The sequence below is a fragment of the Gavia stellata genome, chromosome 10 (genome assembly GCF_030936135.1).
Source record: "Gavia stellata isolate bGavSte3 chromosome 10, bGavSte3.hap2, whole genome shotgun sequence".
Classification (NCBI taxonomy): domain Eukaryota; kingdom Metazoa; phylum Chordata; class Aves; order Gaviiformes; family Gaviidae; genus Gavia; species Gavia stellata.
This window is the reverse complement of record NC_082603.1, coordinates 6369567-6394687: the sequence shown is the minus strand read 5'-3', so window position 1 is coordinate 6394687 and position 25121 is coordinate 6369567. Positions and strand designations below refer to the sequence as shown.

The window sequence follows — 25121 nt, the reverse complement described above, 5'->3', positions numbered from 1 at the left end:
TGCCTGCCCGGCTCCCCGCAGCCCTCCGCCTCCTCCCCCCGCAGCCAAGCGGGGGCACGAACAGGGACTAGGTTTGTACAGTTGAAAATATTTAATACGTGTTGTACACGTAGAATTACATTTTATACAAAACAAGATACATCACTGAAGGAGAACACTGTACAAAAAAAATCCCTACGGGAGCCCCAAGCCTTTATACAACAAAGACCGGGAGTTACCAAGCCTAACAAACAGGCTCGAGGACTTTACATCATAGCATCTGTAAACTTCGTTTCTCTCAATAAACACTTTTAAAAAGCACTATGTAATAGTTCTTACCTAAACCTTTCCAAAATAGAGACTTTATTTAATAAACTTAATACCTTCCAAGCTTAAAATACTACCCGGTGGGAGCCTCCCCCGGGCGCCGGGGAGGGCAGCGGCCCGGCCGGGAAGGGGAATTCCGGGAGGGCAGGGCCGGCGGCGCTCCCAGGGCGGGTGCCGGCAGACGGGACCCGGGCTGCCGGCGGCGGGCGGGGAAGGGGGAAGTGCTGCTGCTGCTGCTGCCCCGCGGTCCTTCCCCCGCGGCGGCGCAGGGTGCCGGGACTCGCCGGCGCCGCAGTCCCGCGGCGCTGCCCGCCCAGTCCGCCGCGGCGGGCGCCCTCCTCCGCCGGGCCGGGGGCGCGGCGGAACGGGGAGGGAGGGGGGTCACCTCTCGGTCCGGCCGCCCGTCTGTCCGCCGGGCCCCCCCTCCCCGCGGCGGAGGACGAGTCTCTGCGGCCCGCGGCCGGCGCGTCAGAAGGCCACGATGGCCGTGCTCCAGGGGTTGAGGGTCCGCAGCACCGGCTCGTCGCAGCAGATCTGTCCCGGCTCGGCCGCCGCCTCGGCGGGCGTCGTCGTCGCCACGGCCTCGCCGCCGTCAAGGGGCGCCCGCCGCCGGCCCGGGGGCTCCTTGCTGAGCAGTCCCGAGAAGCTGGAGCCGAAGATGCTGATGAGGCTGGCCACGTTGCCCGTCTCCATGTCCTCCTGCTCGCCCGGCGGCGCGGGCGGCGGCGGCGGCTCCTCCGCCTCGCGGCGGGGCTTCTTCACCGGGGAGCCCGCCTGGCCCCGCTCGCCGGCGCTCCGCTTCCGGGGGCAGTGGGGCGGCGGGGGCGGCCCGGCCCCCGCGGCGGCGGCAGCGGCGCAGTCCGCGCGGCTCGCCTCGCCGCCCGCCGCCGCGCAGCAGCAGCTGCAGCCGCAGCAACAGCGCCGCGGCCGGGGGCCCTCGCCGGGCAGCCGCGGGCCGCTCCTAGCCGCCTCGTCCTGCGGGGGCGGCGGCTCGCCGGGCGCCCAGGCGGGGGTGCAGGGCTGCGGCTCCTCTTCGGGGGGCCCGCCGGCGGCGGGGGGCGGCTCGGGCGGGCAGCCCGGCTCGCTCAGGTAGACCTGCCGGGCGCTGCGCAGCACCAGCGACACCAGGAGGTTCTTGTGGAGCTTGAGGCCGCCGCGCTGGCCCCGCGCGCTGTAGATCTTGCCCAGCGAGATGCTGACGATGCGGTGCGCCTCCAGCTTGAACTCCATGGGGAACGGGGCGTGGGGGGCGCCGGGCCGTGGGGAGCCGTGCTGTGCCGTGCCGCGCCGGGCCTCCCACCCGCGCCTCAGCTCCGCGCACCGCTCCTTCGCGCCGCCGACTGAGACGAGCCCACGCGCCCTGCCGCCTTTTATACCGCCGCCGCCCCGACCAATCAGGGCGCTCCGCCGGCCGCTCCAACCGCCGGCTGGCCCCCGCGCGCCCGCGCCGGCCAATGGAGAGGCAGGGGAGCGGGTTCGAACGCTCGCCCCGCGGAGAGGGCTCTTAAAGCGGCAACGCCAGCACACGGATGCTGGTGGGTCCCCCCGCGCCGGCAGCGGCCGGGGGACAGCGAGCAGGGCTGCAGCAGCACCCCGGCTCTGCAGCACCCCAGCTTCACTGCACCCCACATTGGCTTGATCAGACCGACAGGCAGCAGTGGGAATTTTGGCCAAAACAGTCAAATCGTTTCTGGAGGGGAAAAAAAAACCCCAAACAAAACCAGGAGCAACCCCTGTTTTGTGCAGGTCAGAAACGTTTCCTCCAATTCCAGCCCTGGTCTCTAACGTCCTGTCGTGTTAGAGAGGGAACCGGTGTTGGCAGGAGGGGGAAGTGCACCTTAGAGTACTTCAAGGAAAATCTGCCCCGACCTTGAGCAGAAAGCCATCCCTGCCCAGCTGCCAGGTGGAGATGTGCTCCGGGGGTCCGGCGGTGAAGCCCACAGAAAGCCCAGGATAAGAGGAAGATCCACAACGGGGACGGGAAGGGCTACAAGGGAGGATGGGGGAGGACAACAGGCCACCAGCATCTCCAGCGGTGATGGGGACGGCGGCAGCCTGGAGCGCTCCGCTCGGGAACTGAAACCTCGCTCTGCTGTAGCTGTGAAACCCGGTGGCAGGGCCAGCCTGGCAGCTGGGGGCCACAGGGGACAACCCACCCCCCCCAGACAGAGCTCCAGGCGCCAGGAAAGCCTCCGAGAATGCTCCACGCAGCTCCCGCTCTGGGCAAGCTGGGGGCTGTTCCAGGGCTTGGAGCAGGGACGCTCCTTCTTCCACCGAGGAGCAATCACCGTCCGCAAAGAGGCAAGTGAAAGGGCCCAAAATTAAGGAAGTTCAACATGCTGCCCCGAAGGATCGGTTTCTGTTCCCGCTGACACATGACAACTTGCTTCCATTCCATTTTTCCAAGGGATTCGTCCACAGACTCCCCAAAAGGAGAGCCGCAGCCTGTCGTGATGCTTTCTTGGCAGGATCTGCCACCACGTCCCAGCTTGCTGGAAGGACAAGGGGTTGGCTGGTCACAGCAGTAACAAAAATCAGGTGAAGATTCAGCCACATCAAGACACAGTTGACACAGCAGGAGCCTTCCCCCCAAAAAAAAACCCCACACTCGGACCAAAGGCACGTTTTCCTCCCGCTTGAGAGCAGCTGGAGAACCTCAAATGCTGCTCTCTGGGTGTTGAACACAATGGCATGTCAACCTGGGTGTTGACATCTCAAAATGTCCACCTACTTTTGCACAAACCTGCCACGCTCCATCTTAAATGACTAGACCGGAGCATGCTCAACCACACAGCCAAAGCACTAGCCAAAACAGCCGGTCCCGGTTTTCCCCCTGCCCATGCCGGGGCGAGCCTCTCCCGGCTGCAGAGACTGGGGCTGTCCCCCCCACGCCCGACGTGGGAGGCTGGAGGGACGCGAGCCCCGGCGGTGGGAACCGAGGGTTTCCAGACCCGCCGAACCTGCTCCCCGTGCCTCGGAGGGCCGGCAACACCCTGGCCTAAGCCCTCGGGTCAGTCTAACCAGCTGGGGCAGGTCTGGGCTCAGATGTTTGGGACTGCAGTCACACCTCCTCGCCCGCAGCCGGCACGTCTGCCCGCCACCGCTGCCCCCTCCGTGGCACGGCGTTCGGTCGTGCCCCTGCAAAACGGCTTGTGCATCACCAGGCGTGTTGCTCTGGGACTGCTGTTTGCAGGATCCGGGCACCTGCATCCTCAGCAGAGATGACCCCGGTTAGAAGGATAAAGCCAGGTTTGATACATCTCAGCTGGGTATATTCCCGACTTGGATGCGGATGAAGAGCAGAGGCGCAAAGCCACCCCACCGGCTGGAAAGAGGCGAACGCGGGTGGAAGAGACACAGTGAGAGAGCTCTGCTGAGGAAAGATGCCTGGATCCGAGCGGACCGATCTGTTCTGCCGCTCACCGCCTCACCCCGATGGCACGAGGCCCTGCTTCTCTCTGGTCACCAGGTTTTGGCTACCTACCCTGCCTAGGAGCGGGTGGGCCGGCAGCCTCTCCCCTGCCCTGGCCAGGGATAAGCACGATGGGGACGGGTACCGAGCAGTCCCTCATCCCTCTTAGTGCCCAGACAGGGGACTTTGAGAGCAGGCAGGCAGGAGCAGAGGTACATGCCGTCAGGCGGCAGAGCTACTACCCGGTACCACCGGTTTCACCCACCAACACCACGCCAGCGTCAGCGTATGTTATTCCCAGGGCACCGAAGCCCTGCCTTGACATCTGCCCTGCCCCTGCCTGCACTTCACGCCCTTTGCAAAGAGATGGGAGGGTGGTTTGCTTTCCCGGGATGGGGGCCATGCAAGAGGAAGGCAGGAGGAGAGGTACCGGCAGCAGCGCAGGCAGAAGCCGTCCCGGCAGCGCACAGGCAGCCCGTTTAAGCCAGGCAGTATTTTGGTGGCAGAGCTGCCTTTCCCTCCCCGGCTGATGTCATGCTTTAGTAAGTTTGAGGCAGAGTCACATGGCAGCTTCTGAGGTCAGCGCCTGGGGTGGCTTTGTTGTCCGCCTGCCCGCCTGCCCTGGGCTCCTGCCTGCACCCAGAGCCCGTCCCCGCTGCTGGGTGACCCTGCTGGGGTTCCCCTCCCCGCAGGGCATCTCCGTGATACCCACGGCTCAGCATCTCCGTGATACCCACGGCTCGGCGTGGCGTGGGAGCCATCGCCTCGGTGGGGCCGGCGTCCAGGACGGTTGGACGCGCCTCGTGTCCGTCTGTCTGCCCGCAGAAGGGGTATTGCCCCCCATCCCTGCGGGTCAGGGGGGGATATAGAAGAAGGAGGCGGAGGAAAGGGTGTGACGGGGTGCTCTAATCTCCGCATGTGATCTAACCAGGCTGGAAGGGGTTTGACGAACAATTAACAATTCTCCGGCTCAGCTGCTGTTTCCCGAAATAGCTCTGGCAGGAGGAGGAGGGCGGACGGGCTGGCAGACAAAGGTGGCCTCTCCGCCAGCAAGCTGAGCCGGCGGCACGGCCGGCAAGCCGGCGGAGGAGGCAGCCCCGGAGGCCGAGCAGCGGGGAGCCCGCAGCCCCACCTGGAAAGGAAAACAATGCGAGATAAAAGCAGCTCGGGGCAGGAAGCAGCTTGTGGTACAAATAATAATTGCAGAGGGCTGCGCACACCACCGGGTTTTTTGGAGGCGTTTAAATCTGCCTTCGACAGCGGGCAGAGGAGGTCGGCGCCAGGAAGCTTGTCGGGATTCACGTGGCTGCCTCTTGGCTGGGAGCGGCGTGGGCTGCTGGGGCTTGCGTGCTGGCTGCCTGCATCCCCGGCTAGGGCAGCAAAACCCTGGCCGGGGTCCCCCCGTCCCCCCCAGGCACAGCCCACGCGGCGGTGGCGGCGGCGCGGCTGGGGGCCGTACCGGCACGGCCATCTGGCGTGCAGCGCGGCCGCCCCGACCTGCGGCGGTGGGGCTGAGGATGTGGTTAGCAAGATCATACTTCGACAGTGGCGCCTGTCCCTGTCCCCAGCAAACCACTCCCCACCCCCCCGCCAGCCCCTTGCTGTCACCAAATGTGCAGCCCAGGCCCCAGGGGGAAGCCAGCTGCAGCAAGGAGGTGAAAAACCCTGCGGGTAGGATGGACAGTGAAATTAGGGTCTCCCCGAAGCACAGGCTGAAGTCATCCATCACTTCTCTTGGCTGTCCCAGCACCACCGCAGTGCATCGTCCCTTCTCTCTTCCATTTGGACCAGGATTCATGAGTTAGACCCTTCCCAGGAAGAAGACGGGAATGAAACAGCCAGACCTCCCTCACCACCAGTGGGACTGGGGCAAAAGCCTTCATCCCAACCTGCATTTTTGCCTGCAGCAAAAAGAGAGCTTCAGGACAGCCAAAGCCCTGGGGAGATCCAGGCGCATCCCCAGAGATTGCTGACAGAAGTGAAACAGGGCAGGGAGGAACATTTCCAAATGCGGATTCATCCGCAGCCCCAGCCCGAGTTCATTTCTAGATGGGAATAACCCACATCTGAATCGTGAGGGACCCACGCAGAGCTCAAGAGGAGGAGGCTTGTTTGGGGTTGTTTTGTTTTTGGTTTTTTTTTTTCAGAAAAATCAATGATTCACATGGATGCGGTCTGGACCTGCCGCAATCGGATATCGGTAACTAATCCCCCAGGGTTCCCAACTGCTCTGGTTTATCCGTGCTTGGAGATAAGGTCAGAAGAGCTGGGAAACATCCCAAAACACAGCCAAGAGTGCTACCCACTAATCACTGCCGAATGAAACCCAAACACAACGTGCAAACGAAACAAAAATACAAACAAATCAATACAAACCTAAACCCAAAGGAGAGGAAACAGCACTCTCTCAGCTTCTGAGAGCACCAAGACACCCGCCCCTGAAACCACAGTGGGGAGTGAGGCTGCAGCACAGCCACGTACTAGAAAGCAAAGGGGTTTTCCAGGGTCTAACCCCCCCTTCCCATCTGCAGAGATGATAGTGTAGATACCCCAGGCAGGCAGGACTCCCTCCTACACATCATTTTTTTGCACCGCTGACCTGGGATTCCCCCTTTTCCCCCTGCACAAATGATTTAAAATTTCCCTTCCCTTACTCCAAGCCACTGGCTTGGGATTTCCCTCCCCTGGAGACCTGTGACCCGGACTCCCTGCCCATCAGAAATCCTGCCAGTCCTCCAGCAGCCTCTCCGAACACAAAGAGGAGGGGAAAAAAAATCTGCCTCCCAGATATCAGCTTCTTCAGGCAGCCATTTCCCTTGGAAAAATCTGGCCCCACATCTTTCAGTGGTTTATGGAACCAGTTTGGGTTTCCTGGGGAAAAAATGCATTCACTTGTCCGGGGTTTCCTATCAGACAACCCTTCTATTGTAGTCCGCCTTCCTGTATTTTTTTTTTCCCCTCTCTGATACGCTTGCAATGGGTCCTGTGCCATTTCCAAAGATGGAGGCTGCCTTGTGCCAGGGGGAAAAGAAGCAGGACAGCCCTGGGATGCAGCCCAGCAGATGACCCTCTGGCTGCCCAGCAAAGCCTGTGCTTTTCGCTGGAGCAATTTGCTCCCCAGCAAACTCTTTGCTAAAGAAGGCGGCAGCCTCGATGGCGTTCACCTGCGGCCCAGCATGGGGTTAAACATCTCAAATTAATCGTGCGAACTCCACAGGGAGCCAACCGGAGTCACAGTTCAGCAAACCGCAGGGTAGACCGCCTGCCCAAAGGAGTCTCAGCCTAATTATTTTTTTTTTCTCTCCCTGTATCTCAATGTCACCTTCCTTTTAGCCGGTGGGCAAATGACGACTGCAGCCCTGTGCACATCCCAGAGCGCAGATGTGTCCTCTGTGCGACTGCTTCCCACTTAGGCGTGATGGGGAGGTTGTACAATGACACTCCTGACTCGTGGGACAGTTATCCTAGAACAGGCGGCCTGCTCCAGCTCCCCGCTAACAAAAGGGGGGAGCGGGGTCTTGGGACTTGCCAGCAAAGCACACCACAAGCAGTGCTTATTAGAAGTCCAAAGGCATGCCAGGAGGCAACCTTCCGAGTCCTCAGAGTAGCGACTACTGACAAGAACAGCAAGGGCAGAGCAGATCATCTCTGTGTCAAATCCCTCTTCCCACCATCAAGGGAAACTGCAAAATGAAACGTCTGTGCCTGCCAGCAGGCATTGACTCCCCTGCTCCTTCTGATCTCTGCCCCTTCCCTCTTGTAGGGACCTTCCTCTGGCCACCTCGTCCTTCACCCGGTTTGTGGGGCTGACTACGCGACGGAGCCTAGAGCCCTGGCGAGGTCGTCCATGGACACGGGGATAACGAGGAATGGTTACGGGGTAAGCTCTCAGCATCCTTGGCATCCTGTGGCAGGCAGTCCGGAGGTTCACCCTGCAGAAAGTAAGGCCGCCTTTGCGCAATTTCATTTCCCGTTTTCATCTTCATTAAATAACTGATTGCTCATGCACTACAAAGAGGAAAATTAATTTTCTCCAAAACAACCCTTATTCTGAATAGTCATCCCACATGAATTATCCCTACCATGAATTATCACCTTGCGTTTGCTCATTTATTCCATACTTGATTGCATTTTTACCATTTTTGTCCGGTTGCCCAGTCAGGGATTGCAGTCTCTGCTGCACACAGGCCTTGCACTGTTACGAATGCACCCGAGGGTACAGCTACAGCATGAAACCAGCTCTCGTTAGACGACAGAGAGCCCACAGGAGGCAAGCCACAACCACGACCACGGGAAAAGCTTCGGTCGGGCTTCACTCCTTCCCAGACAACTGCAAGCCCAAGGAAACCCGCTCCATCAGCTCTGCGGCACACAGAGCTAGCTGTAACTCCGCTGCTTCACCTCCCCCTTTGCTGACCAGGCAGCCGTTGCCACTGTGGCAATGCCATCGCGTGGTTGAGGCCTCGTGAAGTCACCACAGATTTGTAAAAATGAGGCTCAGGAAACCTAGTTACAAACGCAGAAGGGCCATGAGTGGATAGGATTTGATGTAAACCCTCACTGCCCACCACAACGCTGAATATTTAGCTACAGACTAGTGTTTTGTATCAAGTTAGACTGCCTTATTCCTCCTCTTAAAACCACCATTGAAAATCTTCAACAAATTTCACTAAAAATGCAAATGAGGAGGAAAAACATGGAAGCATCTGAAACCCATTTGCTTTATCACTTCTTCCTTTAGCTGTAAAACCTTTTCTGGGGCATAAACAAAAAATCCCCTATATTTTTACAAATCCAAATTAAAACCAATCCAGCTTTTCCACAAGAGGAAAAGCCATCTCTTCCACGCCAAATGCCTATTCTTTGCACCAGGCTAGTATGGGATCACACACACACCCCTGTGCGTGTACACACACGCCGCAAAAAAATTTTCTGATAAGTTTCAGTGAGCCCAGTTCTTTCCTGCAGATGGTTGGGATTTTGACGAGTAGGCGCTTTTCGGCACAGAAGTGTTTAATCAGATCTTTCCTGACCAGTTCTGCAGCTGTGCGCCATGCACTGAGCGCTCCTCTCCCAGGGAGGACTCAGTTAGCCGAGCACGCCGAAAAGCTACCGAAACACCCCCTTGGTGCTGGCAAACCAAAAAATCAGAGCTTCCCACAAGAAACAGCAAAAATGCCCCCATTCTAAAAAATACACAGCAGCGTGGTTGGAGTGGCTTTCATGTGAAAATCTAAATCATTTACTACATTGCATAAATTAATCTCCATCATCAAAGAAAAGGCTGCCTTTTTTATTCCTGGAAGGTTTGCAACTTCCCTAACATTTTGGTAGTGCCTCCTTATTTTCAGCCCTCAACAGCTCTGCAAAGCTTTACATTTTCTTGCAAACGCATAAAATCCATTTTGTACGAAGTGAAGCGAATAAAGCGTTTGTATAATTTATTAAAGGATTTCTGAATTTCCTAACTAGTAACTCGCAGAGCCTATGGGAGCTTTTCCCTTTTTCATTCCCAATACGGTGAAGGTTTCAGGGGACGCTTTGCGAGAGCGAGTCGAACTGCCCAACCCAAGCTCTCCTTCCCCTGCTTGGAAACACACTGGTTTTCCTCCTCTATCCTGGCAGGAAGCCCAAAGCTGCCAGAGCAGGAGACGAGGGCTGTGGCACAGCATGAGGAACGGCGGCAATGGGGAAGGCAGGGGCTCTGGACCGTGAAGCGCAGGTGGAAATCACGGGAGGATCATGAGATTTTGGGGAGTACAAGGTCTTTGGGGGACAGGAACAGACATAACTGGCCCAGTGCCTCCCTGGCACTCTGTTTTTTCCTAGAAGGAACCCACCGTGCTCAGCACAAGCCCATTTGGCAGGGACCCTCCGAAACCTGCCAGCGTGGGAAAGAAGCCATCCAAGGTGCAGCAAGGAAGGGCCGGCAAACACAAGCCATAAAGCTGCCGCCTGTTGCACCACGCCTGGCAAGCTGTGGCTTCCCAGGCGTGGGGCTGGCCGGAGCAGGAGGCGGCTTTCTCACCCAGCAAACTGCAGAAACCGGTTTTACGTGTGCCACAGCCTTCCCACCCCACACCCATGAGTAAAGCTGCTGCAATTGCAAAAGCGAGGCATCCAGTTCACATGCTGAGGAGGCATCTCTGCAAATGGGTTTTGTGGCTGTTCCCTCAGTGAACCAGCACTGCCTTTGCCAGGGATGCTGGACCACAGCCACGTTCGCAAAGCACAGGCAGGGACATGCACTTTGGTCAAGAGGGCAAAGATTTGGGGGATTACTCCTGGCCAAGCCTCTGCCAAATCGACCATCGTGCCTGCCTGTCCCACGGGAGTAACGCAGTGACATCCCCCACGCAGAGCACTGCGCGGAGGGAGTTCAGCCGTACGTGGGAACATCCCCTAGCCCTGCATGGGCACCCTTCCTCTCCTGCCAACTTTTGTAAGCCCAGGGCGATCTGTGCTAGCAGCTGAGAGAGGATACTAAAGGAGCCCAGAGATTTAAGAGGGGAGAGTGAGGGGACAGGGGGTCCTCACCCTGGGATGGACAAAAGCCAAGAGCCAAAGGGCTGTTCGCGCCCTGCAGAAGGGAGGAGGAGGAAGGAAGCGGTGCCTGCTCGTTCCCGGGGCAGGAAGGGTAGCGGGAGCAGAGCAGACTGGCTGTCGCTCTCCCCTTCTTCCTCCCCCACCGGGCGGGAGCACAGCCCGGCCGAGCCGCTCCAGCCAGCACCCCGGCAGGGACCATGGCCCGGCAGCCAGGACAGGGCGGCCGCCCCAGCCCCGCACAGGACGTGCCTGCTCAGTGTCGAGGAGCCGGCACGTAGGACAGGCGGCGGCGAAGGGGCGAGAGGGACATTGTGCCTCCGGGCACTGCCGGGCTGCCCGGGGCCCAGCGGGCCGCAGGTTCCGCGGGCCCGGAAAAGCCCTCAGAAGAGCCGGGACGGTCCCGCTTCCCCGCAGCGCACCCCGCCTGGGGGCCGCTCCCCGCCCGGCAGCGGGCTGGGGGACACCCGCCGCCCCCCCGGCAGCCCCCGGCTGCCGGCGGTCCCGCCGAAGCGGCGCCGCTCCCTCAGGCAGCCGCCATGGCGGCGCGCGACTCAGGCGGCGCCTGCGACGTCACCCGAGCCCACCCCCACCACCGGCGCTGTGCGCAGGCGCGCGGCACGCCACGGCGAAGGCGTGGCGTGGCGGAGGGGCGTGGCCGGGCGGCGGGGGGCGTGGCGGGCGGCGCGCGCGGCTGCCGGGGCGCGCGGCGGCGGCGGTAGCGCCATGTCGATGGAGGACCCCTTCTTCGTGGTGAAGGGGTGAGCGCCGACCCTCGGGAGGAACCCCGCGCCATGGGCGCTGTGGGGGGCCGCGGAGGGGGCCGGGGGCGTCCCCGGGCGCAGGGGGGCTGGGCACGGCCGGCCCGCAGCAGGGGAGGGCCGGGGGGTGCGCGGCCATCGGGGGTCTCCGGAGGCGACCGGGGCGGGGGAAAATGGCGGCCCCGTCCCCCTCTGTCTGCGGCCGGGGTGGGGGGGGGCGGTCTGGGGCGGCCCCGGGCCCCGCTGGGCTGCCCAGCGTCGACGGCCGGGCGCGGGAGGCCGCGGGGCGAGGCGCTGTGCCGGGCAGGTGCCGGGCCGCGCCGGGCCTCCCCGCACAAAGCGCTCCCCGGGCCGAGGAGAGCCGCGCTTTGTAGGTGCTCCCCCGGGTGCAGGGGCGGGCGGGGAAGCGGGAGGTGCGGCGCTGCCTTGACTGCAGGTGCGGCCCCCGGCCTGCGGGCCCAGCTCGGGGACAGCTGCCCGGATGTCCCCGCCGTCGGAGCGAGGTGGCGGTGGCTTGGGAAGTGTCGCCCTGCAGGGCTGGCCGGCTGGGGGGTGGCATCCCCAGGAGGGCAGGGCCGTGCTGCCCGGGCGGCAAAACGGAGAGGAGCCGGGACCGAGCTGGGGAAGAAACGGCGGCATGGACGGTGGCCATGAGAGGAAGCAAGCAGAGAAGAGCCTGAACAAAGGCGGACGCAAACCAAGGGCGGTCGAGGCAGGAGGAGAGGAAAATTGTGATTAATACAATGAAAGCACCTTACTCTATAAAAACCCACCCTGGGGCCAGCTTCAGCTTCTGCTGCGGGCCGGTCGCCTGTCCCACGTCACAGTGGACCAGCACGCAGGAGCAGCGGAGGTGCTCGTAGGGGAGCGGTGGGGAAAGCCCTGTGAGTGCAAAAGGTGTGGGAAGGGATGCTGGTGCAGCCAGGGAAAGTGAATCACTCTGCCAGGTTGAACTGGTGCTAAGGGGAAAGAAAACATGCGAGTCGCCGTGGGTGGGGAAGCAAACGTCCTGTCAAACTTTCCAGAGAGGTTCCCATGCCATGCGGGGAAGGGCTGGGAGGGGAGAGGGGATGTGCTGCCGCTCCCAGCGTTAATTATTACCCAGCAGGTCGGGGTGGAAGGGGCTGGTGTTGGTGGAGCCACCAGCGTTGCATTTAGTTGGCTTTCCTGGTGTTCATAACTCCTCCCATCAGAGGATATCCAGCTCTGCTTTAAATTCCTGCTTGTGGGTACATCCCCAGGTATGCTCGGATGATAAAAAACCACCAAAACTTCTGCTAGCAGGTAGTGGGGGAAACAAAGCTTGCCAGATCCTCAGTGGGGCCTGCTGAGTTCAGGGCACTAGGTGTGGAAGACTCAGAGACGTAGGCGTGCGAGAAGAGGAGCGACATGCATCAGGGTGCCAAGAGACTGCAGCTTAGACAGCAAAGTTGAGTACTTCAGGCCACGGTGTAACGTAAGGAGAGCTGCAGTCCTGGCATCCCTGCAGGGTGTAAGCTCAGTTCATCCGTCTTGGGCTTCCCCCGCTGCTAACCTGCTTTCCTTCTCTGGGGATAAACACCTGCATCTTACGTGGATGCTGTGTGGAAGCTCTTGGGCTTGTGGTGGCCCTTTTCACACCAGCAAAGTCTGGTCTCAAATGCATCCCTTATGCCAGCTCCCCATGAACCTGGGGGAGCGGTTCACAGCTCAGGACCGCAGAGTTTTTAAATACAGATAACCACACGGATGGACCGTGACCCAAACTTACAGACCCACTCACCCCAAACCATCAAAGCAGCGTTCAGTGCTGTCAGCAAAACCTGCCTTCCCGTACCCTGAATGCACTCATCTCCGAAAAGCTTAGAGCAGCAGAAAAGACTTCTGTTCCCTAAGCCAGCGTAGTAAAGCTGTGTATTTTTTGAATGCTGAATTAAAATAAACAGTGCTGCACTCAACAGTCTGCCTGGCTGTATTGTGGGGACAGTTCCTGTAATTCTGTGTGCCCTTGGGGTATCTTACATAGGTAGTCAAGAGTCTTCAGAGGAAAGCTGTTGAGAGGAATGCAAAACGTTAATTGCCAAAGAGCTGTCTTGTTCAGACACTCTGCCCTGGCTTGCCTGTGTGACACTCGAAAGAAAACTCCCCTAAAGAAACAGGTCCCTTCATTAATAGCTGACCTATAAGTTGTTGCTGCTCAGCACTTTGTGCTGCAAGAAGAGACGGGACTGGCCAGCAGGTAGGGCAAACCCTTATTTTCCAAAATAAACTTGAAATTGTTTGAAGGGAAGATGTTTGGGAGAAAGCTGTGCTTCCCTGCTCAGCTGAACACGGGGCTGTCCTGGCATAACTGCTGCAGAGCAACTGATGATAATCCCTTCGCTTCTCTTTAATCACCTCGCCTGCAGGGAGGTGCAGAAAGCCGTGAACACCGCCCAGGGGCTCTTCCAGAGGTGGACAGAGCTCTTGCAAGATCCCTCCATCGCCACAAGAGAAGAAATTGACTGGACCACTAATGAGCTCAGGAACAACTTGCGGAGCATCGAGTGGGACCTGGAAGACTTGGATGAAACAATTAATATCCTTTCTGTGGTCCTCTGGAGGTTGGGGCGTGCGGTTCCTGAGTTGTACTAAATAGCCAAGTACCAGTGCTTGCCAGTAGTTACTTTTTGCAGAAATCAGGACTATTTGGGATTGAATTTTGCATTTACATCGGCTCTTCTCAAACTGCAAATGAGAAATTAAGGCAAACGTGTTCAGCAAAAGGATTTTCCTTTTGTCTTTTTGTTTTCCTTTTGACAAGGTATATTCTAAGATGCTTTGTTCTGGAAAGCTTATTGTACTGCATGAATTTGGATTTCTGTGTAGTCAGTCATACTCTAGGCTGGCTTCCAGAAATACTCCTTTTCCCTTGTATTCATCTGAACACTCCTGAAAGCGCTGAGAGCATCAGAGAACTAAAAAAATGCAAGAGAGAAACCTCACGCTGGCGCGTGTACTTCACACTACGTTCCTGCCATGCCTGTTTTTTCCTCCAGTGTTTTGTACTAATTTGCTAATCAAATTTTGGGAAAAGGCACAGCGCAGTGGCCACCTGGTAGACCCCCGCTGCAGCATGCTCGGGGTTTGTGTATCTGGTTGCGTACCCAACACCGCTAACGGGAACTCCTTGACTCGCTGCCTACGCATTGTTGAGGCAAACCCACGGAAATTCAACCTCGATGCGACGGAGCTGGGTATCAGGAAAGCCTTCATCACGAGCACACGGCAGGTGGTCAGGGTAAGGAACGTGGAATTGGGGTGGGAGCGTGGGGAAGGCAGGGGGAGTGATTAGGTGGTTTAAAAAAAAGGAAAGTTTGTGGCCATTTCTGTGCTGAAGTGGAGAGCAGAGAATAAACCTGCTACCTGCTCTCTCTCAGGCTTCCTCCTCTTCCCCGTGCGCTCCCTCCTGGGGCTGCCCAGAGAGGTTTGGGGCTGCGGGGGTACAGGTGCCCCATGGCATACCCTCCTTTGCTGCTGCTGCCCCTTTCAGTCTTCACACCTCTCTTGCAACAGCGAGCCTGGGAACCTACAGAAACTGGGAAGGAAGAATAAAGACCCCGCTGCGATGCAGGGGAGCCTGGAGCCTGCCTTCAGAGTTGAAGGAAATCGCAACTGTCCTGTGCTTTTGTAGCGCTAGTTTTCAAAAACAGAGAGTTCACTTTGAACACTGACAGATGGTTAAAGCCTAGCGTTATTGACATGGTGACTTCAACTTCCTACCACTACAAAATAGTCCAAACAACCACTAGATTTATTTTTAACTTGAGGAAGATATTTTTTTTTTTTTTTTTAGTTTAAGCTCACACTTCAGAAGCAAAAGGAGGATTTTAACAACTTAGTGGTAATAAATAGAGAAGAAACATCTTCCCAAAAGCTTCACTGCCTGGTAACAAGCTGCTAGTTAGGAAGTTTTCTCCCTGTTAATAGCTACACTGAGCGTAGCTTAGTTTCTGCTGCCCCTCATGACTCTGATGTTCCTGCTTCACGAAATGCATTGCTGTGGCTGGCAGCAAGCTTGTTACCCTACCTGCAGTCCTGCAGTCTGGATGCAGTTCCTAAGGCTTGCTGCCTGGGAACTGATCCCGAAACCACGCTGGCCCCGGGTAGCAGGCATGTGCTCGCTGCCTTGCCCTCGGTGTAGTCCACTCCCAGACGGGCAAGATCAGGCAAGCCTGCTTTATGGTCCTCTTTTCCTGGCTGAAAACTGCTGGCTAATGGGTTTTGGAGTGGCATCTCTTGCTGTTAAATGAAATTCGTTAGTGGCATTGTGCAGCTGACTTCCAATTTCCAAGGGGTGAATTCGTGATGCACAGCAGCATGTGCATTAGCTGGTGAGAAGTAACTGAGTGGGGTCTGGTGCTCTTAGGTGATGTATGACATGTCTCTGAACAGTAAAACATACCTAAATGTTCTGGTGACATCAGAACTGTGCTGGGGGATCAACCTGTGCTAGATCATATTGACTACTTGCTAATCTACCCTGTAAAAACTAGACTACTTTACGTTGTGATGGGGAGCCTTCTGTGGCTAGCGATCTTCTACAGGAACTCAACAGCAAAACTTAATTGATAAAAGAGAAAACGTAGGTACTGTCAGAGAGGGTGGCCACACGGCAGGAAATCTATCTTGTCCTATGCAGTATAAAACCAGATGCAACTGGGAATAAAGTGCAGGGAGTTACAGGTTTCCAAGACTTTGAGGAACGTGACTCTTTTTTACAGTCTATCAATGGGAACATTAGTTTAATATTATACAAATCAAAGTGTTTCTGGCTGTAGTGGAGCAAAATGAGTAGTAAATAAGGAATATTTTCAAAATATCCCATTGCCGTTGATTCTAGTATTAGTAAAATGATAAGCTGTAATGAAGCTTTCTACAATATCCTTCCAGACTCTTCAAAACTTTACATTTTTGAAGAAAATCTCTCTTCCCTCACTCCCCCTAAAGAAGCCTTGCTGGGTATAGACAGCCCTGTAGCACCCTGAAACTGCCTGTCCCCTCAAATCCAATGCTCACATACTTCTTCTTTTGTTGAACAAACAGGAAATGAAGGATCAGATGTCAAACTCCTCCATGCAAGCACTGGCTGAAAGGAAAAACAGGCAGGTGAGAACCAGAAACGGGCAAGTTAAGTGAACGCAGTGGCTGTTTGGTACTTAAAGGAGAGAGGAGGATTTATCAGCTCTAGCAGCTGTTGTCTTAAGGTATGTGTTAGGTGAAACTTCCCTTTTCACTTACTCTGAGGCCCCACATCATAAGGTAGAGTGCATAGCATTGATCAAAAGTGCTTAAAAGTTGTAATTACAATATATATCTTGCCTGTAGTGCCTCCCCTTAAAAACCTTTGTTCTGGGAAGGGGCTTGCATGCTGCAGCAAAGCTGTGTATTTGAACCGTGTCTGTTTTGCTGATCTGAGGGAGCTGGTTCTCGCAGGCATGTTGCTGCCACCCTTTTCCAAGCCTGTCTCTCAAAGCAATAAGTCAGCACTCGCCATCTGTCTCTCTCTTCAAATCTGGTTGTGTACAACTGTCAGTGTTGCATCATCCCGTGAAAGGGGATCCCCCCTCCTCGGGGGGAACAGGCTCAGAATCCATGTCAGTGAATGTAATCCTGCACTCTGCTGTATTTAGGAGCCAAGATGCTGCAATATCCTTTCACACAGCTGTCTCTCGTAATAGTTAGCTGTGTAAGAAGATGGTAGAAGCTCAAGAGGTCTTGGGTTGTCTGCACTTGTAATCTAAGGAATAGAAAGAGATGCGGCTTGTGCTCCTCCCTGGCTGACAGGGAGGCTGTAAGGAGATCTCAGAGCTGACTTCCAGGGCTGCCTCAGTAAAAGTTGGTGTGCACTTCTACAATTAACTTGCCTGGCTGCATCAGTCTTACCACTTGTGGCAAAAATGACAAACTGCAACAAGCTACTGAGAAGCATAGAGCTGATTCCTGAGGTTGTTACAGGGTTAATTGACAGTGCTTGGCAAACACTTGAAGAAGCAAAGTCCCTTACACCCTTGCTCAGACAAGTCTGTAGCTGTCTCTGCGTTTTGCTGCTTTCATTTGCGTGAAGTTCCTGCTAGCTGCAGGAGACCATATGGCCCAGCTCACGCGGCAACATCTGGTCAGGAAAACTGACTTCCCCTTGTTGTCGTCTTCCTCTCCCTTCCCCAGCCCCTCGCCTTCTATCCAGACCGCAAAGCTTGCGCTGGGCTGGGCTGCAGCAGCTTTTCCAGCGTGCCTCTGTGTCTGAGAGGCTGGCTGGTGGCAACCTGACCCTCACAGGCTAAGGCTGGCAAACAGAGGCCTTTCTATTGAAGCTGCAGCAGAACTAGTGCGCTGCGTTAAATAAGTGGTAGCTGCGCTTGCCACGAACTGGAGAGAACCAGGAGCTTGCTCGGTGCCTCGGGGGCAGACAAAGCCAGATGTCCTGCTGGCTTCCTGCGCAGTCGGTCTGTCAGCTTTCCTCGCCCCTCCTTGAACCTTATAAGGCAGATGAACCGTAGAGACCGTCTTGTTTTTAGCCTACCAGAGCAGCCTGGTCATTGTCTGTCCACTTTTCACAAAGAGTCAGTCGTCTGCCCACGACCAGAAGCTGGGAGACAGTCTCGTTAGGAGTCGGCCTTGCCTCCACACTGGTGGGCAGAGCTCCTTAACCCATTCGTAGTGCTGCAGGGTGCAGTTCCTCACCTGCAGGCCACGTTCATTCTCCAGCATCTGTCCCTCATGTTATACCCCTTTCAGGGACCAGACTTACTCAGGTGGAAAGCCACGTCTGTGCTGGCTTTGCACAAGCTTCTCTCTTCAGGTTGTAGAGCAGGTAGCAAGTGTAATCTTGTATGCTGGCAACTGAACGGTATGCGAGAGGAACAGGTAGCCTGAATCAAAGAACATGAGCATACAACACTGCTGTGGTTATGTATTGCACTGTTTTACTGTCAGCTCAACTGGTTAAGTACTTTATCCAGACCCTCTTAAGCCCTTGTCATTAGTAGCACAGTGTTCAGTTCGAGCTATACATCTGTTAACACAATATATCCGGATGCTTCCCAGCTTCCATGTCTTAGCACACAGTGCTGCCTCTTGAGCAGACCTCCTCCTTACATCGTCTGTCGGTTGTACTCCAAAGGTATATCTGCAATACCAGGCTGCAGAGACTTCCCAGGCGGGCATTTTGGCATTGTGTTGTTTTAGTTCATGACAGCACTCTGGCTGAGTAGCAATAGAGCAGGAGGAAAAGGATGCTCTATGCGTGTGTACAAGGGTATTGCCTCATCCACCTTCCCGCTACACCCTGTAGACAGGCTGTGAGCAGACATAAGGGTGTTGCTAAGGGCTCTCTGCATCTGTTCAGGCACTCCTGGGAGAAAGCGGGAGTCAGAGTTGGAGCTCTGGACCTGACAAATACAGCCGTCTGGACCGGGAGCTGCAATTAGCAAATTCACACTTCATTGAGGAGCAGCAAGCTCAACAACAGGTAAGGCAGCTGGCACCATGCGGACTAAATAGCTTTGCTTGCCAAATGGGTGCCGGGGGGATGAGGTATGGGCTGTGAGAGCCAAAAAAAATCTATTCCTTGGCTGGTCTGGATCCAAGAGCCCGACAGCCCTGCTCTTCGCTTGCAGCACGTACCTGTGCCTGTGTTCCCTGTACAGCGCAGCTTTGGATGTATTTTGGAGATGAGGTTTTAACTCTTGAGGCTTCATCTTTTGCTCTGTACAGAAGGCAAACAACATGTTCTGGAAGCTGTAGCACACTAAGCTTCAATACTACGAGGATTGCTGAAATCCTTGGAAGAGCAGAAACATGGCAAACAGAAAAGAGCCCGTTTCTCTTACGCGGCTTCCCCTGGTTAAAAAATGAGCTGATGTTTGCTGTTGTTTGTGTGCATCTTCATCAGAACAGGCTAGGAGCAGGAGCACGTGCCTGCTTCCTTTTCCTGCCTTTGTCAACATGAGATTCGTGAGAAAGCCTGCGCGAGGGCTTTGTGAGAACCCCTGGCGAGGTGCTTCCCTGCCGACGAGGCAGTTCGTCTGGCAAGTGCCCGGGCAGCGCGCAGACCCTCGTGCAGCAGCTGACCCAAACACGGGCCTTTAAACAGGCAGCTTCTCAGAGGCAGCAAACTCTGCTAAAGCTCCTGATCCATGACACCGCCCTGGCTTCCAGATGAGTTTTACCTAGTGACTCTAGGAAGATAAATAGATTCAGAAGTAGGTAACTAGGGTAAATCTAATCCTTAATGTGACTGTGCCCTGAAAATGACTTAAAACATCAGCAGACCTATTCCTTTGGCACATTCAGAGCCAGGCTTGCTATTTTTAGCTGTAGAAGCTGCAACAGCCTTTTCCTCGCATTAACCCCTTGTTAGCTGCAGCATATTCCAGGTTGCATTTCCCAGGCATAGCATCAGCGTGGCTCCCTGGTGCCCACTGCCATACCTGCTGCGGGCAGGGGGCCTTGCGGAGGTTTTGGTGAGCAGCCCCTGTGCCTTTCAAGAGTTGCCTTAGCCGTGGATGCAGCAGGGAAGGGAGGGGGCATGGCTGAGCTGAGGCTGGATTTGCAGGGAAGTCAGGAGACTGCAGCTGGCTGTGCTGCAGGGATACCATGCCGAGGAGGCTTTCCTGCGGCTGTTGCTTCTCCAGCATTTCTTAGGAATGCAGTCCTCATTCCCGGTGGCTTAGGTTTGTGCCCAGGCCCCGCAGCTGATGTTGGCCGAGCAGCAAGTGTTCGTCCACCTGATCAACTGGCTCCGACCCAGCTGCAGGAGGCAGCAGACCTGTAATTGCCCGTTTCCCTTCTCTTTGGTCCCAGCTAATTGTGGAGCAGCAAGATGAGCAGTTGGAGCTGGTCTCTGGCAGCATCGGGGTGCTGAAGAACATGTCCCAGCGCATTGGTGGGGAGCTGGAGGAGCAGGCAGTGTAAGTGTGAGACGCGGTGCCGAAAACCCGGTGTGGGGCTGGCTGCAACACAGCTGGGGGTCCTCGCACACATATCTACCCCTGTTAGGGCCTTGAATTTACTAGTCCCTCAGGCAGCCTCTCCTAGCCAGCCTTTGATTTTAGGCAGTGGAAAGCATTTCTTACTGCAGCCTGCAAGGATCCAACCACAATCTGTTCATTTGAAAGCCTGCACCTAGGGCAGGCTTAGCTGCCAGTTTACCTTTCCTTCTCTCTCCTTTTTCCACCCCTCCCTAAGGCACACGGTTAGCTCCTTGGCTTCAGGCAGCCAGCAGTACCGAACAGATGAGGAAGGGAGGTGCTGTGTAATGGGGATACTGGGCGCTTTCCCACTCACAGGGTTTTGTGCTGCCCCTGGATAACTGCTTGGCCCGGGAGCTCTCAGCTCTGCCTTGCTGCTCTGAAATGTGCAGCACAGAGCTACTATTCATAGCTAAAGCTAAAAATATCCCTCACCCACGCAAAGGGTTAAAGGGTAGCTCACAAAGTAATTTGCATCCATCCATTTACATATAAATTAGATTTCTTTCCCAGTGCCTGTCCTTTGCAAACAAGTGCATAAAGTTTCCAGATATGCAGGCTAACAGCTACCACTTTCAGAGAGGCTTGAAGGGTTCATGCCTAAAAACCCTCCTTGGCTGATAGGGACTGGAGGGCTATATCCCTTGTGAACTTTAAACCCCCCCTCCTGTACGAAGCCCTGCAGCGTGAGAGTCTCACGGAAGCAGATTAGCATGGTGTGTCCGTTTCCAGATTGTCACATAAGCCTGTCACATAAGCCGTCAGTGCTTGCTAGACAGTAGCAGATAACTACTGCAATGAGTTTTTTACAACTCTCTCTTCTTCCCTGCTGAACGAAGGTTTAACAAGTGCCCTAGAACTCCAGATGAAGGAAGCTGTCCTTTGAAACATGTTTAAAGCTTTAAAGTCCCACTGGCTGGAGACGGTTGGATTGGTACCTTGATTCTGGACATGCTTGTTTCTCTTCAAATGGGCTCTTGGCATTGACAAAGCACGGCTTCAGGAAGGCTTTCAGATTCATTACAGTCTCTGTGTGGAAGAAGTAGGGGGGTAACTTCCATGCAGAGCTTAAAGAGCACCTTAAAAGCAATTGCAAACCTCACTCCTGCTTGATACGTGACTGGAACAAGATTTTAGCTTCAGCTGCAAGCCCTGAACAAGAGAAGAGATTTAAAGTCCAAGCTGGCACCTAGATCTATCTAACCAGTCTCTGCTAGTCACAGATTATAAATGAGACTTACGTCTTAAAAGGAGGAAACCCCCCACTCCTCACCTTGCAGGGGTGCTTAGAGCTCAGCCACAAACACGCAGCAGGGACCAGTCTGACAGGAGTCCCAAATGACTTCCCACTTTCCACCACAGTAGAGTTGCTGCTTCAGCAGTTTTCCCCCCGCCTTGGGTGCTTTCAGGAGACTGGGCCACATTAATTTTCTCTGCCAAGGTGGATACGCTGATCACATCAGTGTGTGTGAGCACACTGAGAAATCCCGAAGGGACGTTCCACTTGCTGACAAGTGCTGTGCTCCTCTGTCCCCAGGATGCTGGATGACTTCTCCCACGAGTTAGACAGCACTCAGTCGCGGCTTGATAACGTCATGAAGAAGCTCGCCAAAGTGTCTCACATGACGAGCGGTAGGTCCTGGGAAGTGGGATCCAGTCCTGGAAAGGGAGAGACAAGCCATCGGATCTTTGGGCTGGGACGCTACATGCTCCCACCCACCGAGAGCCATCCCAGACCCGAGCAGAGGGGAGGGAGCAGCTCTCAGTGCTTGAAAAAGGGGGAAGACTTCCAAGCCCTGCAGCTGCTCCTGCCCAGACACTGCTCTGCAGCCCGTCCTTTGCCTTTGTTTTATTTACAGATGCCTTTCTATTTATGCTGCTGCGGAGGGAAGATCCCTCTCTAGATGGTAGGAGGGAAAGCTCTGCAGCCTCCTGCTCTGCTGCAGTTTCCTAGTCTGCCTGTGGAACAAAAGCTTTCAAGGTGCCATAGAACACCACCGTGCGTGGTTTGTCCCGCACCAAACGCTTGCCTGCGGCAAGCCCCTTCCCAGATCCCACCTGCCCTTGGGCTGCTGGTGCCTGCCAGCCCGCAGGCCTGTTGTCAGTCACATATATCTCTCAGCTGGCGGAGGAAAGAGGCGATTTCTATGCCGGAGGGGAGGCTGAACCCACGAGAAAAGTCCTTATAAGGCTGTGCCTGAAGCCGGTGGGCTGGCAGGGCGCCGCAGGCAGAGCAAACAGGAAGCCCAGCGTGCCTGCCGGGAAGTCCCCCACCACCGGCTCGCCTCTCCGAGCGCTGGCGGTGCGCCCAGCAGTCGCCTCCTCCGTTACCCCTCTGCCTTGGGTGCTCGGGTAGCTTGTGGAGGCAGCAATGAGTTGGGAGAAGTGTTCCTGCTCTGCAGGGTTAGGCTGGCCGAGGGATTTATGAAGTTGTGGAAATACGGCCCTAGGGAGACCGTTTGGAGCGCTGACAGTGCATGTTGCGTCACCAGCAGCCCAGTGGCAGCACGACTGCTGGCAAACCTTGCGTATCTCCCCTTTCCTCTGGGAAAAACGCTTTGATCATTGCAGAGTGCTTCTGAGAGTTGTGAAAGAGCATTTCTGCTATCCCTGGGCATCGCACGTGCCGGGGCTGACCAGGAGGGCTCTTCCTGAGGTAGCTGCTCTGCCCAGAAGTTGGGGGTGCCAGCAGCCCTGTCCCCGCTGCTGCACCATCATCTCGCAGGGACGTTCTCTCTGCCATTGCAGACGTGGCCATGGACAGATAGCAGCTCTCAGAGGGGATGCAGCGCAGAGCATGCATGGGGCCAGTGAGGTGTAAAGAGCATGCATGGGGCCAGTGAGGTGTAAAGACGTCCAGAGGAAACCTCATTCCTGGCACTCTCCTAAGGGGAGCTGCCACAAGCTCTTCCTGGCAGAGGTCTTTCGGGCAGCTTTCACTGGACCCCTTCTTGTTCCTCTAGCAAACAGGTTATTCCACGAATGAGCAGCGATACACAGCAGCTCTCTCCTTGTTCCTCCCGATTGCTTTTGAACTGGCTTATCAGATCTGTTTGAACTTGGTTGTGGAGAAGCCTCAAAATTCCCACAGCTGTCCCCAAAAAACAGATGTATCCTGGAAAAGAAATGCTGTCATCTTGTGGGCTGCAGTGGGGTGTGCTGCCACAGGGGCTGCTGCTTTGGCTTTTTATGGCTTCTTTAAGCTTAAATTGGGTTCCTAGCAGTACAGTGAAGAAAAGCTCTCCCTCAATTTTCCTTCCCTGTTAAAGCAGGAAGACTGACGCTTCCTTTTCCTTCCAGACCGACGGCAGTGGTGTGCAATTATCGTCCTCTTCGTCATCTTGCTGGTGGTGCTCATCCTGTTTTTCGTCCTGTGATGGACTGAACTTCCTCGGACGCCCCCTCCCCGCCCCCTCGCCCCATAGCACGGGGAAATGAAACTCTCACTGTTTCCGTCCGCCCACAGAGATCCCCGGCAAGAAAACCCGCACCCAGCTCTGACCGTTCGCTGAGGACCGCGGCTCGGCTCTGCCGGCGTCTCACCTGGCCCTGGGGAGAGGGGGTGGAGGACTGGAGCTGCCTCCTCTCCCGGTGCGGTGCGATCTGGCCCTGGGCTCCAGGTCTGGACCTAGGCAGCTGGAGGGGGACTTGACCCCTGCGCTTCCACCCGGTGCAGGTAGGAGCCAGTTGCAGCGGTCCCAAGCCGCCTGCGGTCAGATGCGGACACAAAGCAGCGAGCCCTGGGGAGGACGGGATGGGGTGGGGAGGAATTAATTAATTCACGGAGCATTACAAACCACATCGCCAGCCAAAAGCATTACCGGGAGGAGCGGCGGCGTGAAACCCCACGCAGCCACGGCGAGGGAGGGGAGCCCCGGCCGAACTCCCCCTGCCCCACGCTGCCTTCCTCCCATGGGCCAGCTCCGTGCTGCCGGCTTAACCACCCAGATACCACAGTGAGTCTGCAGCAGAGCATTCACATCCACCACCCCGTGGCAGAAGCTTACGCGCAGGTGAGCCATAGGGTGTCGCGTCCTGCCATCGGCCAGCCGGGCGCGATTAGAAACCCCAGAGCTTTAAACTTGGGTTGATGCATGCTGAAAGCTGGCAAACAACGGTTAGCTGGAGAGTGAGTTTCTTAAAGCTTTTAAAATTGCCTCCTTTGTTATACAAGCCTCTAAAGCTCATTGACTGATGCTTTCTTTGCCCTGTATAACTGAGTAACCGCTTCTGTTTAACAGCTGCTTCCCTTTGGCAAGTGATTTGTCAGGTCTGAAATAACTTATTTTTTTTAAGGAAAAAGAAACTTTAAAGATCTTTTTGATGACTGATCGAGCCGCGTTCTCTCTGCGGGTGCACAACAGGCATTATCAGAGGACTAGGGCTCAATTATGTATTTTAAGTGCATATGAACTTGTAAATAGGATGTCTTAATTTTTCCCAACTGCTATTTTTTTGGACACCTCCGTTGTAAGCAACCAAAAGGCAGGAGATTCAAAGCTAGGTCATGTTTCTGTATTACTTCCCAGTCCTTTTGTTACCTTCAAGTTGTTTGTCACTGGAGTTGTCTCAGCAGTGTCGCATAGCCTAGTTGTCTCCCTCGTCCAGTGAATTAGGAGTTAGCCAGGTGGTTGATACCAAAATGTGGTGAAGAAAGCTCACCCCGGCAGTATCACTGGGGGGGAACGCAGACGGGGGTTTCACGCTGCAGACATCGATTGCAGGATATGGGGTGACTCTTCAGGGAAGCAAAACCGATTTCTTACTGAAGTATTTAAGTTGCAATCACCAAAAGACTCGGGACAGGCTGGCTTACGCCTCCCATCTGGGTCTCAGATGGGGCTGGGGAGGAAGTTAATTGGTGCTGACGCTAAGACTTCTGCTGAAATTGCAAATCGCCCCCGAAAATCATCGTCCCCCATCGGGAAGCTCACCACTGGATGGCTTTACCTCCGGGATGCTTAGCCCAGACTGAACGCTCCTCCCCACCGGGATTGTGGCTCCCTTCAAGCAGCTGCGTGACCCCCCCTGCCACCCCCATCGGCGCTGGGTGCTGACAGCCGGCGGCACCATGCCTTCCGCAGCCGGGCGCCAGACGGGGGGGCGAGA

The 25121-nt window shown here is 55.9% G+C and overlaps 2 protein-coding genes across 2 annotated transcripts; one reads left to right on the top strand and one right to left on the bottom strand.

Moving 5' to 3' along the window:
* Nucleotides 1-774: 774 nt before the first annotated feature.
* Nucleotides 775-1570, bottom strand: IER5 (immediate early response 5). The gene has a single exon (XM_059822271.1). It carries the CDS (start codon nt 1534-1536, stop codon nt 775-777), a length of 762 nt encoding a protein of 253 aa, XP_059678254.1. The 5' UTR covers nt 1537-1570.
* A 9407-nt stretch (nt 1571-10977) lies between these two features.
* Nucleotides 10978-23773, top strand: STX6 (syntaxin 6). The gene is made up of 8 exons (XM_059821846.1): nt 10978-11022; nt 13410-13579; nt 14187-14281; nt 16087-16149; nt 18389-18511; nt 19846-19952; nt 21550-21644; nt 23313-23773. Exons 1-8 carry the CDS (start codon nt 10988-10990, stop codon nt 23387-23389), a joined length of 765 nt encoding a protein of 254 aa, XP_059677829.1. The 5' UTR covers nt 10978-10987; the 3' UTR covers nt 23390-23773.
* The last annotated feature ends 1348 nt before the right edge of the window (nt 23774-25121 follow it).

What these genes read in the sequence shown, in the direction of transcription:
- IER5 (XM_059822271.1), bottom strand. Translation starts at nt 1,536, where the DNA reads ATGGAGTTCAAGCTGGAGGCGCACCGCATCGTCAGCATCTCGCTGGGC.
- STX6 (XM_059821846.1), top strand. Translation starts at nt 10,988, where the DNA reads ATGTCGATGGAGGACCCCTTCTTCGTGGTGAAGGG. An exon ending in CCCTTCTTCGTGGTGAAGGG is followed by an intron (nt 11,023 to 13,409) that starts GTGAGCGCCGAC and finishes CCTCGCCTGCAG; the next exon opens with GGAGGTGCAGAAAGCCGTGA. An exon ending in GCACACGGCAGGTGGTCAGG is followed by an intron (nt 14,282 to 16,086) that starts GTAAGGAACGTG and finishes TTGAACAAACAG; the next exon opens with GAAATGAAGGATCAGATGTC.